Source organism: Oncorhynchus masou, chromosome 14, assembly GCF_036934945.1.
Source record: "Oncorhynchus masou masou isolate Uvic2021 chromosome 14, UVic_Omas_1.1, whole genome shotgun sequence".
In the NCBI taxonomy this organism is placed as follows: domain Eukaryota; kingdom Metazoa; phylum Chordata; class Actinopteri; order Salmoniformes; family Salmonidae; genus Oncorhynchus; species Oncorhynchus masou.
In genome coordinates this window covers 30,512,354-30,527,381 of record NC_088225.1, presented here as the reverse complement: position 1 = coordinate 30,527,381, position 15,028 = coordinate 30,512,354, and the positions used below count along the sequence as shown (strand labels likewise).

The window sequence follows — 15,028 nt, the reverse complement described above, 5'->3', positions numbered from 1 at the left end:
GGTGTTGCAGCATGCCGCTGGCATCTCTTTCTCTCTCTCTATCTCTCGGGGCTTGTCCTAAGCTTCTCTTCCTTTATATATGTTTTATGTTATTCTTTTTTTGCAATATCATACAGTGGACATCTAAGCCTATAGGCCTTTGCATGCAATGTCCTGATGTATTTAGTGGTCAAAACTCTGAGAGCTGATCCATGAGATGGGCAATTATTGTAAAATAAATTAAAAATAAGCTATAAACCCTGGCACATACCCTGGCAAATATGTTCTGTAAGGCAGGCCGACACTGGAATAAGTTGCTGAATGATACTATGAGGGCTTTGCAAAGGGGCTTTGTTCCATTATTTGTGTGACAAAAACAAAATTCCCGGATTATTAACCTGTTCCCATGATTTTAAAATAAAGGTTCTGTTCTGGAACAGTATAGATCATGTTAGTTTGCGGTTCTGATTCTGTTCCTCAAAAAAAAAAATGGGTTATCGGTTCTGTTCCCTGAACCGGTTCCAACCGCTGGTTTGTACTGAACATCACGTTTCCCCAAAACGTTCTTGTAAGTTCTTGAACAGACTTTAAGGTATGTTTGCTCCCGTTTGGTGGGTGTGGCGAATTGTGGCTTGAAACTTGACAGCGTTCCCCAACCCCCAACCAAACCCCTCCCCATTTTTCAACTGGTCGTTCAGTACAGCACCGTTTCCGTTCAATTGAACATTCCAGAATGTAAAAACGTACTGAACACAGCCCATATTTTCTGATAACTGTGGACTCACGGTGACATTGTCAAAATGATATATATGATCATTGTGTGTTGAGTATGGAATATGAGTATTATTTGATTAGATTTGTATTACGTGTGTTCTGGGTTGATTATTTGTGTGTGCCCGCGTGCATGAAGTCAGTGTGTATGCAAGAGAGAGAGTATTGTTGATTATTTATGTGAGTAATGTGTAAACAGAGCCCATTGCTGAGATACGGCCCAATTAATCAGTCTACTGCTCAGTCCACCTATATTCACATAAACAAACCAATGGCCCCACCTCTCTCTCCCTGCATCCTACACACACGCCAGAGCATTCTCACACACACCTCTCTCTCCCTGCGTCCTACACACACGCCAGAGCATTCTCACACACACCTCACAGATGCCCCACCACCGCTGGCCAAAGTCACAGATGGACCTCTTTACCCCTAACAAGATAGTCCAGGAAATGTACTCTGTGTTGGGGAAATATCATGCCACCTTTTGACTAATAATAAGCATTTCTGCTTTATTGCTGATCTTAAAATGTGTTCCTGGGAAAGAGAGGCAGAGGCAGAGGCAGTCATAAGAGTTTGTTTCTTCTTTGATGGGGGCCTGCTTCCAAAATGCAATACTGTAAGACGATGTCAGCTTGTGACTACACTTTTTTCTTCCATATCGTCCTACATAAAACTTGATCAATGATTTAAAACCAATTTTCAACTAAAAGCTACAATTTAATTTCCCCAAGTCAAAAGCTACAAAAGTTTGTCTGAAACCAAATATTTTGCTGTCTCCCAGGCAACAAGAAAGTGATCTCTACTTGTGTCTCTGGTCTTGTGGTCATCTACATCCTTTCCTCTGACTCACCCAAATATATTGTTATTATAAATAGATCATAAAAAAACTTTCATTAATTATCTTCTCACTCTCAATCACCTTCAACTATGGACGTTTTATTTTCGTCCTCTCTTGCGTGCTAAATAGTTTATATTGCTTTTTAAAACTTATCTGTGATTGGTCCATTTTTTGAGCGCCTATACTCCTATTGGTTTATCATAGCGTCACTCACATTTGGCTAGTGCACTTGACCATATAAGCTCGCCTGCTTGGTTCTACTGCAGTCTGAAGCCAGCAAAGCATTCTTCAGCTGTGAACATTTGCGGTTTGTGCTGTCAAGATGAGTGTAAGTACAACATTTTATTTTACTTGTTTACAATGTCTGATATGTTAGTTCATTTGATTGTTATCTGAAAAGTAGCCTACATGCAGTGCAAGTTCATAACGGTTCATGTTGGCGCTTTTAAACAGCTGTTGGGAAAATAATTATCCGATTTTAATAGGCTATGTTCTGTAGCCCAGTGTAATAGAGCAATGTCCTCTCTAACAATGCCCTGTTATAGTCAACCTTGTTGTCGATGCATCTAAGAAGACTAATCAGACTTTTAGCATGGTAGATGGCTCGACTGTCTTGTTTAGGTTTTATGACACAGCACTTTGTATTTTTCTGCAGTGACTACAGATGAGAAGGGTGTCTCATTGCAATATCATTTGTAGTTCTATCATCTGCAAAAGTAAATTTTATTCTCTCAATGAATGATTTAAACGTATTGAAACTACTACTGATAACAGAGGTTGTGGACATAGGGCCTGGTGGGGCAGGCATGTAGAAGACCGACAGACAGCAGTGATATGTTTGTTTTGGGATTAATAAGATCCAAGTGTCTTCTAAATAGTTCTTTATACTCTTAATACCTTCCATGTGATCTTTAGATATGATGATCTAATCCGTATGTACTAGTAGGGTTTGAATGGGTTGAACTATGGGGGTGCTTGTTACACCCTTAACAAATCAGGGAACCCATAAGCACAAGTATAGGCTATCAATGTCTGCACCCCCAGGAACGTTGATAAGATCGACTTTGGTCCGGACCACTATTTTTAGGGTGTTTAATTTGAACCCATATGTATTTAGTTGTGTGGGTACAGTTGGCTGGGTGGGACTTATATGGGTACAGTAGGCAGTGTGGGATAGACTGCCTCTGATCAGAGTATGATCATGAACAGCATCACTGTGGGTTCAACCTGGGCCACCCCTACTGTTCCTAGACATTACAATCCACATCTAGCCAATAATATTACTTACTCCACTCCCTCACTTTTAACAGGAACTCAATGTGCAGCATCGTGTCTTGGACGTGACTAACAATGACTCTCCTTGGCCTTGCAATACAGTTGACTGTGTGTGTGTGTGTGTGTGTTAACACTCTCTGAGGTCTCTGGCTGCGTATAATAGTAAAGGCTTTGTTTCACCGGGGCTGTTTTGTGGTTACCATGGTAATCATAGATGTGTTGAGAGCAACAGGGTTAATTCTATTCATATCTAAATGAATTCAAGTTACCGTAAACAGAAGTCAGAATAGATAGAGTAGCAGAATGATGTTATATCCAGTGAGCCAGTATGATCTTCCCCAAGCGGAGCTATAGGATATACCTACAGTAAATGTCAGGTTAACAAGGGTTAGATTGGCTGTCATGTCCCGAGCTCAGTTGGTAGAGCATTGTGCTTGCAACTCCAATGTTGTTGGTTCGATTCCCACAGGGGACCAGTGTGAAAAATGTGTGCAGTTGCTCTGGATAAGAGCATCTGCTATTTAATGACTATAATGTAAATGTCAGTCAGGTAAGCTTGATAGTAAGTAACGTATACAGCCAGCGGTTATCATGTGTATTTCCGAACTATGTATATCCATTCTACCCATTCTATTTCTGCATTGCCTGCAGCCCCAGCTGTCCTGTGTCTCTCAAACAGTGTGGGGAGGTATGTCTCACACTGGGATGGGAACTGCAGTCTGAAGTAGCACTGGGCTGCATGTAGCCAAGTCCAGCTGCGCCATAGATTTTGCACACAGTTTACATTATAGAGGGAAGACTAACACGGAAAGAATGCAACACTTCACTATCGCCCCCTCTCTCTTTCCCCCCCTCTCTCTTTCCCCCCTCTCTCTTTCCCCCCCTCTCTCTTTCCCTCCCTCTCTCTTTCCTCCCTCTCTCTTTCCTCCCCTCTTTCCTCTTTCCTCCCCTCTCTCTCTCTGAACTCTATACCACTTTCCCTATTTCTCATTTTTGTAACTTTTCTTTCTCTGTCGGTCTCTTCCACCCTCTACCCCTCCCTTTCTGCTGCTCTTCTTTATTTCTCTCTTTATTTCTCTCCTCTTTATTTCTCTCCTCTATTTATTTTCCTTTATTTATCTTTCCTTTACTTTTCTCTCTCTCTCCTCTAAATTCTTTCTCTCTTGTCAGAATGTAGTCTTCTAGTCTGTGCCACACTAATAGTGCTCTAATGTTATATTATCCTGTTGTTGTATTTCTGGATTGGATGTCAATGGGTTTGTATCTGGCTCTGGGCTGTTAAAAGGCCTAATACTGTGTATGTCTTGTGAGCAATGATTTGGCACTTTTGCAAAGTTACACGGAAAGCATTAAGTACACACTCCTATCCCCCAGTGACTTACAAGAAGTGCATTCCAGTAAGAAAGCTAAAACACATGTTCAGGGGTAAGGTGACAGTTGTTCTTGTCCAATGCCCACTGTTATGCTGACAGAAACAAAACCGAAGTACAAATGTTGATGTCATTTCCCTTTGAGGTTCCTGTTTGATTAGCTGCTGTTGTCCAGGGTTATACAGTATATTATCAACCTGGTCTCTAGCTCAACTGGTTAACTATGTCTTCTGTCAGAGAAGGACCTGGGAGTTGCCAAGTGACAGAAATGGGTAACATTTACTACACATCACAGCCAATAGATGTCATATGGAAAGAAGGGCAACAATAAGAGGTGAATATGCAGCACATTAAGAGGACTGTATATGTGCAGACAAACATCATCTCAACACCATTTCCCCTGCCACATGTAAAGATCACTCAGTACTTTGATCCTGTGCCGTGCCCAACCTCCATTGGTCCCATGTTGGCTGCCCACCATAATATGGACCCTGCGGGAAATGTGACTTCACTTAAGCCTTACTGAGTGTAACCCAGCCTTCCTTCCCCCATCATTTATGGACAGATTTAGCCTCCCCCTCCAAATTCCAAATCACTGCATGGAAAATGGGAACGCTGTCCAGGACTGGGATTTATAAAAATATCTTTGGGCCGTTCCATAGATGGAAAAGCTTTAATTAGAGACAGATGTTGGATTTGTTAGACTGATGGGTCTAGGATAAAAGTACAGGAAAGGGTTTAGCAAAGTGTAGCCATACTCTACAGCTCTACACCAGAGCCACGTCCAACTGCATTATAGCCACTGAACACACACTGGTTGAATCAGCTTTGTTCCACATCATTTTAATGTGGATTATACATTGAATTGACGTCTGGGTACTTACTATAACAATGGTTTGATAGAACCGTCTTTGTTTCAGAAGTTATAGGCCATAACTTATGGCCAATTTATGTATTAACTATCAGCTAATTGCACCTTTAATGTTTTTCAATTGATGTATTTTTCTCTCTCGGTCTCTCCCTTCTCTCCCTACAGGGTGTTGTGGTAAAGAACATGTCCTTCAAGGTGGGCCAGACCCTGACCATCACAGGGATCCCTAACTCTGAGGCAGCACAGTGAGTAGCTAACCACCATTCAGACACAATTCATTGTCACTCCACTTCTCAGTCAGCAGCCTAGAGACCTCCTAGAGATACTAGTCACTGTATCATGAGAATGATCCGTTCATATTCACAACATATTATCAAACTACAATGAAAGTTGATTATAGCTATAAGCTGTTTCTGTGTAATTATCAATCCAGACCCTCTTGTCCTGTAGGTTAAAGGATGTCCCTTATCCCTTCTGTCTGTGTGCTCTCCTCTTCCTTTCCTGTAGTTTTGTCATCAACGTGGGCAACAGCGAGAATGACCTCGCCTTGCACATGAACCCTCGCTTCGACGCCCACGGAGACACCCGGGCCGTGGTGTGTAATTCCTACCATGGAGGCAAGTGGTGTGAGGAGCACAGAGAGGGAGGATTCCCCTTCAACCAGGGAGAGGAGTTTAAGGTGAGAAATTACACTGTTTCCAATTTAACCCATACTGATGTGAATGTCCTCCTCTCTTCCCATATGTATAAGGGAGTTCTACTAGGGACCTCTGGTGGCAATAACTTGCAATCACTGCATCCCAAATACCTAAGCACCTCTTTGGATAAAGATGTGTAATTACTTCTCTGTCTCAGATAAATATCACCTTCACCAAGGAGCAGTTCCTAGTTTCTTTTCCCGACGGCTCTGAGATCCACTTCCCCAATCGCCAAGGAGACGAGAAGTTTAAATACATGCACTTCGAGGGTGACGTCAGGATCCAGGGCGTCGAGATCAAGTAGACCAGTCAGAGTGGAGAAGAATCCTCCATTAGGCACTCAATTGGATCTTTAGCTTTCTTGTCTGGCTACTCATTGGCTTTCCAGAGGTACACACACAAGCCTTATTCTCTGTTTTTTTACTCACTCACCATAGTTTTAAGTTAGTTTTAATGCTGCCATTCCCAACCAATGGATGGAGCCACTAACAGTGAAACCTGCAAGTAAAATAGACATTTTACAATAGCAGCACATTACAAGCTTTTAAGTGTTGAAATGGTTTTATTGAAGATAAATGTGTATTTCATTAATGTGGAACAATCATTCCAGATCATTCCAGAAGTGGGTTAAGAAAAGTGCAAAGTATTTGTTCATTAAAATGATATTTTTATGAACCATTTCAGATTGTTTCTTCCTTTTTTTTTAATCAGCAGGTTTTCTTTTTGTAAATGTCTGTGTAGCTATCAATGTTAGAGATTGTTTCTGCATAATAGCACTTTGGATAGGCTGGTATTCTTCAGTGACTTTATTACAAGATGTCAGTCTACAGGTTCATTCATGCAGCCTAATTACTAATGAATTAAACCAGTGATGCAACTCCTGTGCAGTTGAAGTGGGAAGTTTACATACACCTGAGCCAAATACATTTAAACTCAGTTGTTCACAATTCCAGAAATGTAATCCTTGTAAAAAATAAAATCCCTGTCTTAGGTCAGTTAGAATCACCACTTTATTTTAAGAATGTGAAATGTCCAGGAATTTTCTCCTGCAGGAGGGACTGGTGCATTACACAAAATAGATGGCACCATGAGGCCTGGGAAAATTATGTGGATATACTAAAGCAACATCAAGACATCAGTCAGGAAGTTAAAGCTTGGTTGTAAATGGGTCTTCAAAATGGACAATGACCCCAAGCATACTTCCAAAGTTGTGGCAAAATGGCTTAAGGACAACAAAGTCAATGTATTGGAGTGGCCATCACAAAGCCCCGACCTCAATCCCATAGAATATTTGCTGGCAGAACTGAAAAAGTGTGTGCGAGCAAGGAGGCCTACAAACCTGACTCAGTTACACAAGCTCTGTCAGGAGGAATGGGCCAAAAGTCACCCAACTTATTGTGGAAGGCTACCTGAAACATTTGACCCAAGTTAAACAGTTTAAAGGCAATGCTACCAAATACTAATTGAGTGTATGTAAACTTCTGACCCACTGGGAATGTGAAAGCTGTGAAATAAAATGTGAAATAAAAGCTGAAATAAATCCTTCTCTCTACTATTATTCTGACGTTTCACATTCTTAAAATAAAGTGGTGATCCTAACTGACCTAAGACAGGGAATGTTTACAAGGATTAAATGCCAGGAATTGTGAAAAACTGAGTTGAAATGTATTTGGCTAAGGTGTATGTAAACATCCGACTTCAACTGTAGATACTTTTGTACCGGTTTCCTCCATTATCATCACAAGATCCGTTGCCATTTTCTGGGATTGATTTGCACTTTTTGCACCAAAGTTCGTTCGTCTCTAAGAGACAAAACGCGTCTCCGTCCTGAGCGGTATGACGGCTGTGTGGTCCCATGGTGTTTATACTTGCGTACTATTGTTTGTAAAGATGAACGTGGTACCTTGAGACGTTTGGAAATTGCTCCCAAGGATGAACCAGACTTGTGGAGGTCTACAATAATTTTTCTGAGGTATTGACTGATTTATTTAGATTTTCCCATGATGTCAAGCAAAGAGGCACTGAGTTTGAAGGTAGGCCTTGAAATACATCCACAGGTACACCTCCAATTGACTCAAATGAAGTCAATTAGCCTATCAGACGCTTCTAAAGCCAGGACATTTCTGGAATTTTCCAAGCTGTTTAAAGGCACAGTCAACTTATGGAAATGTAAACTTCTGACCCACGGAATTGTGATACAAAAAATGAAAAGGAAATAATCTGTCTGTAAACAATTGTTGGAAATATTACTTGTGTCATGCACAAAGTAGATGTCCTAACCAACTTGACAAAACTATAGTTTGTTTAACAAGAAATTTGTGGAGTGGTTGAAAAACTAGTTTTAATGACTCAAACCTAAGTGTATGTAAACTTCTGACTTCAACTGTATATAGTCATTTGTAACTAATTGTCAAACCCATCCTGTTCCTCAATACACATTTACTGGTTAAACAGCCAGCTGTATGTGATTATGATACTGAGAATAACCATGTTTTAGCATTGCAGCATTACCTTTCTATGCTAGTTAATTAAACCACATGGTAGATGAATTATCGACCTCGTCAGCCTATGACGATGAGCTCATGCCGAGCTTAAGAGGTGTTGAGTCATGTCACATTTAATGCATGTATGTAAATACAATGAGATATGGGAAAGAAATCCACTGCAAATTGCACTGTTCAATAGAAAAATGTACATTAATCAAATGAGTTCACCTGTATTTGATTGGTCGAGCAGTGGTGAGTGAATTGGCTCATGATCCAATCACAGTTCGTGTCAATAAAGTTGGAAAATCGCAACAGTGAAAACACTGCCTGTACCAAGCATTGTGTTTGACCTGCAGTTTCGAAAGATTTCTACTGAAATGCCAAGCAAATAAAAGCTTTAGTAACAAGACATTCATCCTTCCGTTCTTAGAGTGCCTGGATGAGAAAAGTAAGCCCAAGGATCAATGTTGCTTTTTGCTTTACTAAGTGGTGGCCATTATCCCCTTAGTTTTTCTGCCAGTCCATAGACTACCCTTTCCAAAGAGCACTGTACCCCATGGCCTATTGACCTTATGGTTTTAACCCATTTGACTGCACCAGCACATAGTTATTTCCTAAAGACTAACTTCGGTTTTAGGCAGAAGATATAGCCAGTATACAGGTATATAACACTTTCCAACACACATGTCTAACATAGGAACTACAATGGGGCATCAGGAACATTGTTTTTTTGTCTTACAGTGCATTTCCACAAAATGATGAATCGGATAGCCACCCTTATTTTTGTTTAACCCTTGTGTGGTGTTCGGTTCTGTGGAACCCATTTTCAATATTTACTAAAAGAAAAATTCTACAATTCATTATTTTTTCAAGCTGAGACTCATTGGCCTTGGCTCATTTTCTGTGAAGAACATGTAAAATAACACATTTTCATTGAGTGCACACTGTGCACCCCCCTACACATTATTACTACATATGTGGTGTTCGGGTCCACCTGCACACTGTGCACCCCTACACATTATTACTACATATGTGTTCGGTGTTCCACCTGCACAATGTTACTACAATAAATTATTACGACACATTGTATTAAAAAAAAGTATTTTCCCACACTGTGCACCCCAGCCAGGGGCAAATTGGGGGAAGGACTCCACAAATAAACACTGTGCATGTGTCCTGAGCACAATCAATCAGTATGCAAAAAATTATCTCTGCACAATGTTCTTAAATAAATTTTTGCAGAGAGATACATTGGAAGGAAATGAAGATCATGTCTCTGTCAATTCAGAATCTGACAGCCAGGGGCAAATTGGAAGGAAAACAAATAAACACCCTCAGCCAGGTCCAGCCCATCAGCACAATCAGGATCAGCCCGTCAACAACCAACCCCAGGACCAGAGGGTCAACAACCAACCCCAGGACCAGCCCTCAACAACCAACCCCAGGCCATCATGAAGCCCATGTCAACAACCAACCCCAGGATCAGCCCGTCAACAACCAACCCCAGGACCAGCCCGTCAACAACCAACCAGGACCAGCCCGTCAACAAGCGACCAGCCCGTCAAGGATCAGACAGGAGTTCACAACCAACAACCAACCCCAGGACCAGATCAACAACCAACCCCAGGACCAGCCCGTCAACAACCAACCCCAGGACCAGCCCGTCAACAACCAACCCCAGGACCACCAACAACCAACCCCAGGACCAACAGCCAACCCCAGGACCAGCCGGTCAACAACCAACCCCAGGACCAGCCCATCAACAACCAACCCCAGGACCCCAGCCCGTCAACAACCAACCCCAGGACCAGCCCGTCAACAACCAACCCCAGGACCAGCCCGTCAACAACCAACCCCAGGATCAGCCCGTCAACAACCAACCCCAGGATCAGCCCGTCAACAACCAACCCCAGGACCAGCCCATCAACAACCAACCCCAGGACCAGCCCGTCAACAACCAACCCCAGGACCAGCCCGTCAACAACCAACCCCAGGATCAGCCCGTCAACAACCAACCCCAGGACCAGCCCGTCAACAACCAACCCCAGGACCAGCCCGTCAACAACCAACCCCAGGACCAGCCCGTCAACAACCAACCCCAGGACCAGCCCGTCAACAACCAACCCCAGGACCAGCCCGTCAACAACCAACCCCAGGATCAGCCCGTCAACAACCAACCCCAGGACCAGCCCGTCAACAACCAACCCCAGGATCAGCCCGTCAACAACCAACCCCAGGATCAGCCCGTCAACAACCAACCCCAGGACAACCAACCCCAGGATCAGCCCGTCAACAACCAACCCCAGGACCAGCCCGTCAACAACCAACCCCAGGACCAGCCCGTCAACAACCAACCCCAGGATCAGCCCGTCAACAACCAACCCCAGGACCAGCCCATCAACAACCAACCCCAGGACCAGCCCGTCAACAACCAACCCCAGGACCAGCCCATCAACAACCAACCCCAGGACCAGCCCGTCAACAGCCAACCCCAGGACCAGCCCGTCAACAACCAACCCCAGGACCAGCCCGTCAACAACCAACCCCAGGACCAGCCCGTCAACAGCCAACCCCAGGACCAGCCCGTCAACAACCAACCCCAGGACCAGCCCGTCAACCCCAGGACCAGCCGTCCAGCCCGTCAACAACCAACCCCAGGACCAGCCCGTCAACAACCAACCCCAGGACCAGCCCGTCAACAGCCAACCCCAGGATCAGCCCGTCAACAACCAACCCCAGGACCAGCCCGTCAACAACCAACCCCAGGACCAGCCCAGGATCAACAACCAACCCCAGGATCAGCCCGTCAACAACCAACCCCAGGACCAGCCCGTCAACAACCAACCCCAGGACCAGCCCGTCAACAACCAACCCCAGGAAGCCTGTCAACAACCAACCCCAGGATCAGCCCGTCAACAACCAACCCCAGGACCCCAGGACCCCGTCAACAACCAACCCCAGGATCAGCCCATCAACAACCAACCCCAGGACCAGGTCAGCAACCTGCTCCAGCCCGTCAACAACCAACCCCAGGATCAGCCCATCAACAACCAGCCCCAACCCCAGGCCCGTCAACAAAACCCCAGGACCAGCCAACCCCAGGTCTTCAACAACCAACCCCAGGACCAGCCCGTCAACAGCCAACCCCAGGACCAGCCCATCAGCAACCAACCCCAGGACCAGATCAACAGACCAACCCCATCAGCCAACCCCAGTCAACAGCCAACCCCAGGACCAGCCCGTCAACAGGACCACCCCAGGTTCAGGACAGCCCATCAACCCCAGGACCAGCCCGTCAACAGCCAACCCCAGTTCAGCCCGTCAACAGACCAACCCCAGGAAATCAGCCCGTGGACAGCCAACCCCAGGATCAGCCCGTCAACAGTTTTTGAGAGGACCAGCCCGTCAACAGCCAACCCCAGGACCAGCCCGTCAACAACCAACCCCAGGATCAACCCGTCAACAACCAACCCCAGGATCAGTTCTTATCCAACCCCAGGACCAATCAGTCAACCCAAGGACCACATAACCCCAGGGATGCAGTAAGACCAACCCCAGGAAACCAGGTCAACAACCAACCCCAGGAAAACTTCCACGTTCAACAACCAAGGTCAGGAACAGAGACAGCAACCTGCTAATCAGCAGCTTGCAGGTGTTTTTGGAGACATGGAGCAAAACATTTATAAAATCAGGTCTTCTTGCAGAAGACTCAGCTGCCTGATAAAATCAGGTCAGTGGCAGAGACCATGTTCAGACTAAAGTCTTCACTGTTCATCACAGAGAGACCAGGAAGCTCAGCTGAAATCTGGAGTGGAGAGGTAGTTTTTGGAGAGAGAAATGGTCAGGAGAGACCAAGCTCAGCTGAAATCAGGTCAGTGGAGAGACCAATAGCTCCACATAATCCCTATTGGATGCAGTGGAGAGAACCTTTCAGACAAGCAAATCAGGTCAGTGGAAAACTTCCATCAGGTTATTTCCAGGATCAGGTCAGTGATAACAGAGACACCAGACCAGCTGAAATCAGGTCAGAGAGACAAGCTAGCTGAAATCAGGTCAGTGTAGAGACCAGCTAGCTGAAATCAGGTCAGTGAGAGAGACAAGCAAGTTGCAATCAGGTCAGTGCAGAGACCAGCTAGCTGCAATCAGGTCAGTGTAGAGACCAGCTAGCTGAAATCAGGTCAGTGGAGAGACCAGCTAGCTGAAATCAGGTCAGTGTAGAGACCAGCTAGCTGAAATCAGGTCAGTGGAGAGAGACAAGCTAGCTGAAATCAGGTCAGTGTAGAGACCAGACAGCTGAAATCAGGTCAGTGCAGAGAGACAAGCTAGCTGAAATCAGGTCAGTCGAGAGAGACAAGCTAGCTGCAATCAGGTCAGTGTAGAGACCAGCTAGCTGAAATCAGGTCAGTGGAGAGACCAGCTAGCTGAAATCAGGTCAGTGGAGAGACCAGCTAGCTGAAATCAGGTCAGTGCAGAGAGACCAGCTAGCTGAAATCAGGTCAGTGGAGAGACCAGCTAGCTGAAATCAGGTCAGTGGAGAGAGACAAGCTAGCTGCTATCAGGTCAGTGTAGAGACCAGCTAGCTGAAATCAGGTCAGTGCAGAGAGACAAGCTAGCTGCTATCAGGTCAGTGTAGAGACCAGCTAGCTGAAATCAGGTCAGTGCAGAGAGACAAGCTAGCTGCTATCAGGTCAGTGCAGAGAGACAAGCTAGCTGCTATCAGGTCAGTGCAGAGAGACAAGCTAGCTGCTATCAGGTCAGTGCAGAGAGACCAGCTCGCTACAATCAGGTCAGTGCAGAGAGACCAGCTAGCTGCTATCAGGTCAGTGCAGAGAGACAAGCTAGCTGCAGTCAGGTCAGTGTAGAGACCAGCTAGCTGCTATCAGGTCAGTGCAGAGAGACAAGCTAGCTGCTATCAGGTCAGTGTAGAGAGACCAGCTCGCTACAATCAGGTCAGTGCAGAGAGACCAGCTAGCTGCTATCAGGTCAGTGCAGGACAAGTGGGTGACCCACCTTCCCCTGTTTTACAACCCTGGGCCCACCGTTACTGTTGATGAGCAGCTTATGCCATTTCGGGGCCGCTGCCTCTTCAGGCAGTACATACCGTCTAAACCCACAATATATGGAATCAAGGTCTGGGCTGGCTGTGATGCTGCTTCATCATATACATGGAAAAAACATTTTTTTTTTATGGTACGTATTGCTTTTTTGTTATTACACTTACTGATCATTTCAAAATAATATTTCAATTCTCCACCCATTTCATTTTATGGATAAAGAATCTTGCATGAAAGATAAACACATTAACAATGAAAGATAAATCAGGGTCAATATCATTTGGATAAAAATAAAACATAATATCAGTCTCTCAGATTAACATTAATAGTTGTTTATTTTCAAATACAATCTTACTCACTCAATCTTCTGACATAAGAACAGTACCAAAATAAATGGTCAAGAATCTCTGGGTCTCAACCACAAAATACACATTTGTTATCAGTAGCTAATTTGAATCTGTGTATAATAAAGGTATTTTTTGATTTAACCAGTCAGTTTTGCTTACAATGACAGCCTACCAGGGAACAGTGGGTTAACTGCCTTTTTCAGGGCCAGAACAACATAATTTTAGTACTTTGTCAGCTCGGGGATTTGATCCAGCAACCTTTCAGTTACTGGCCCAATGCTCTAACCACTAAGCAATCTACCGGCAGGTAGATTCTATGAATGAGTTTGTATGATACAATATTTGCCAGACAACAACGAGACTATGTTCCAGTTCACTTGTCCTAGGGATGCAAAGCAGAGGGAACAGTAACATATTGACATAGTTTTCTTATATACATGTTATAGTAGTTATAGTTTAAAATGTACATTCCTTCTAGCTGTATTGAGGCTACAAACTCATCAACAGTTGCACTTGGAGTCATGTTATTTTCTCCTAAAAGAAGAATAGCACCTTTAGGGACAGCTCTAACAACTATTGGAAACTCCTCAGGAGTGAATTAAACATTGTGTGTTCTCATACATTCTGAATAATCATATTGTTGTCCATCATCAATCATTTTTTAACTCAAATAATGCTGTTGTTGAACCAGTTCTGGTGTGTTGTATTTTATGTCTTTATTATTCCAGATTGTATATCTATGTTGGGAAAAAACATGTTTGTACATGAAGTTCCAAGTTAGAAGTACCTGTTGCTGAAAGTTAGCAAGCTTAATAGGCATCCATGTCAAAGTTGCATTTGAGTAAGAATTCTAGACCACCAATCTGTTGAAATATTAAATGAGGGATTATATTCCAAATGCAATTCTTATTTCTCAAATAGTTTTTTATCCATTTGATCTTAAATATTATATTAGAGGTTTTAAAATCCAGAGCATTCAACCCTCCCTCACCTTGGGTGCTACATATTACCACTTTTCTTAAATAATGAGGTTTACTCCTCCATATGAAGTTAAATAATTTAGTATCAACCATTTGAGTTACTGACAGAGGAACATCCAAGGCAAGGGAGGTATAAACTCATCTGGACCTTCAGATTGTGATAAAAGTACACGCCCAGATAAAGATCTCTTAATAACCAGGAGTTAAATCTCTTTCCAATGTTCTCTACAATAGAAGAGACATTTAAGTTGTCCCTTTCTTTCTGATCTTTGCTAACTGTAATACCAAGATATGTGATCACATCTTTTACAGGGATATCATAAAAAATAAAAATAAACTTCATTTAACTAGGCAAG

The 15,028-nt window shown here is 43.8% G+C and overlaps 1 protein-coding gene across 1 annotated transcript; it reads left to right on the top strand.

Annotated features, from left to right (window-relative positions):
• The first annotated feature begins 1,811 nt into the window (after positions 1–1,811).
• LOC135554727 (beta-galactoside-binding lectin-like) lies at positions 1,812–6,485 on the top strand. Its single transcript, XM_064987157.1, has 4 exons — positions 1,812–1,919; positions 5,273–5,352; positions 5,615–5,786; positions 5,963–6,485. Exons 1-4 carry the CDS (start codon positions 1,914–1,916, stop codon positions 6,107–6,109), a joined length of 405 nt encoding a protein of 134 aa, XP_064843229.1. The 5' UTR covers positions 1,812–1,913; the 3' UTR covers positions 6,110–6,485.
• Positions 6,486–15,028: the final 8,543 nt, after the last annotated feature.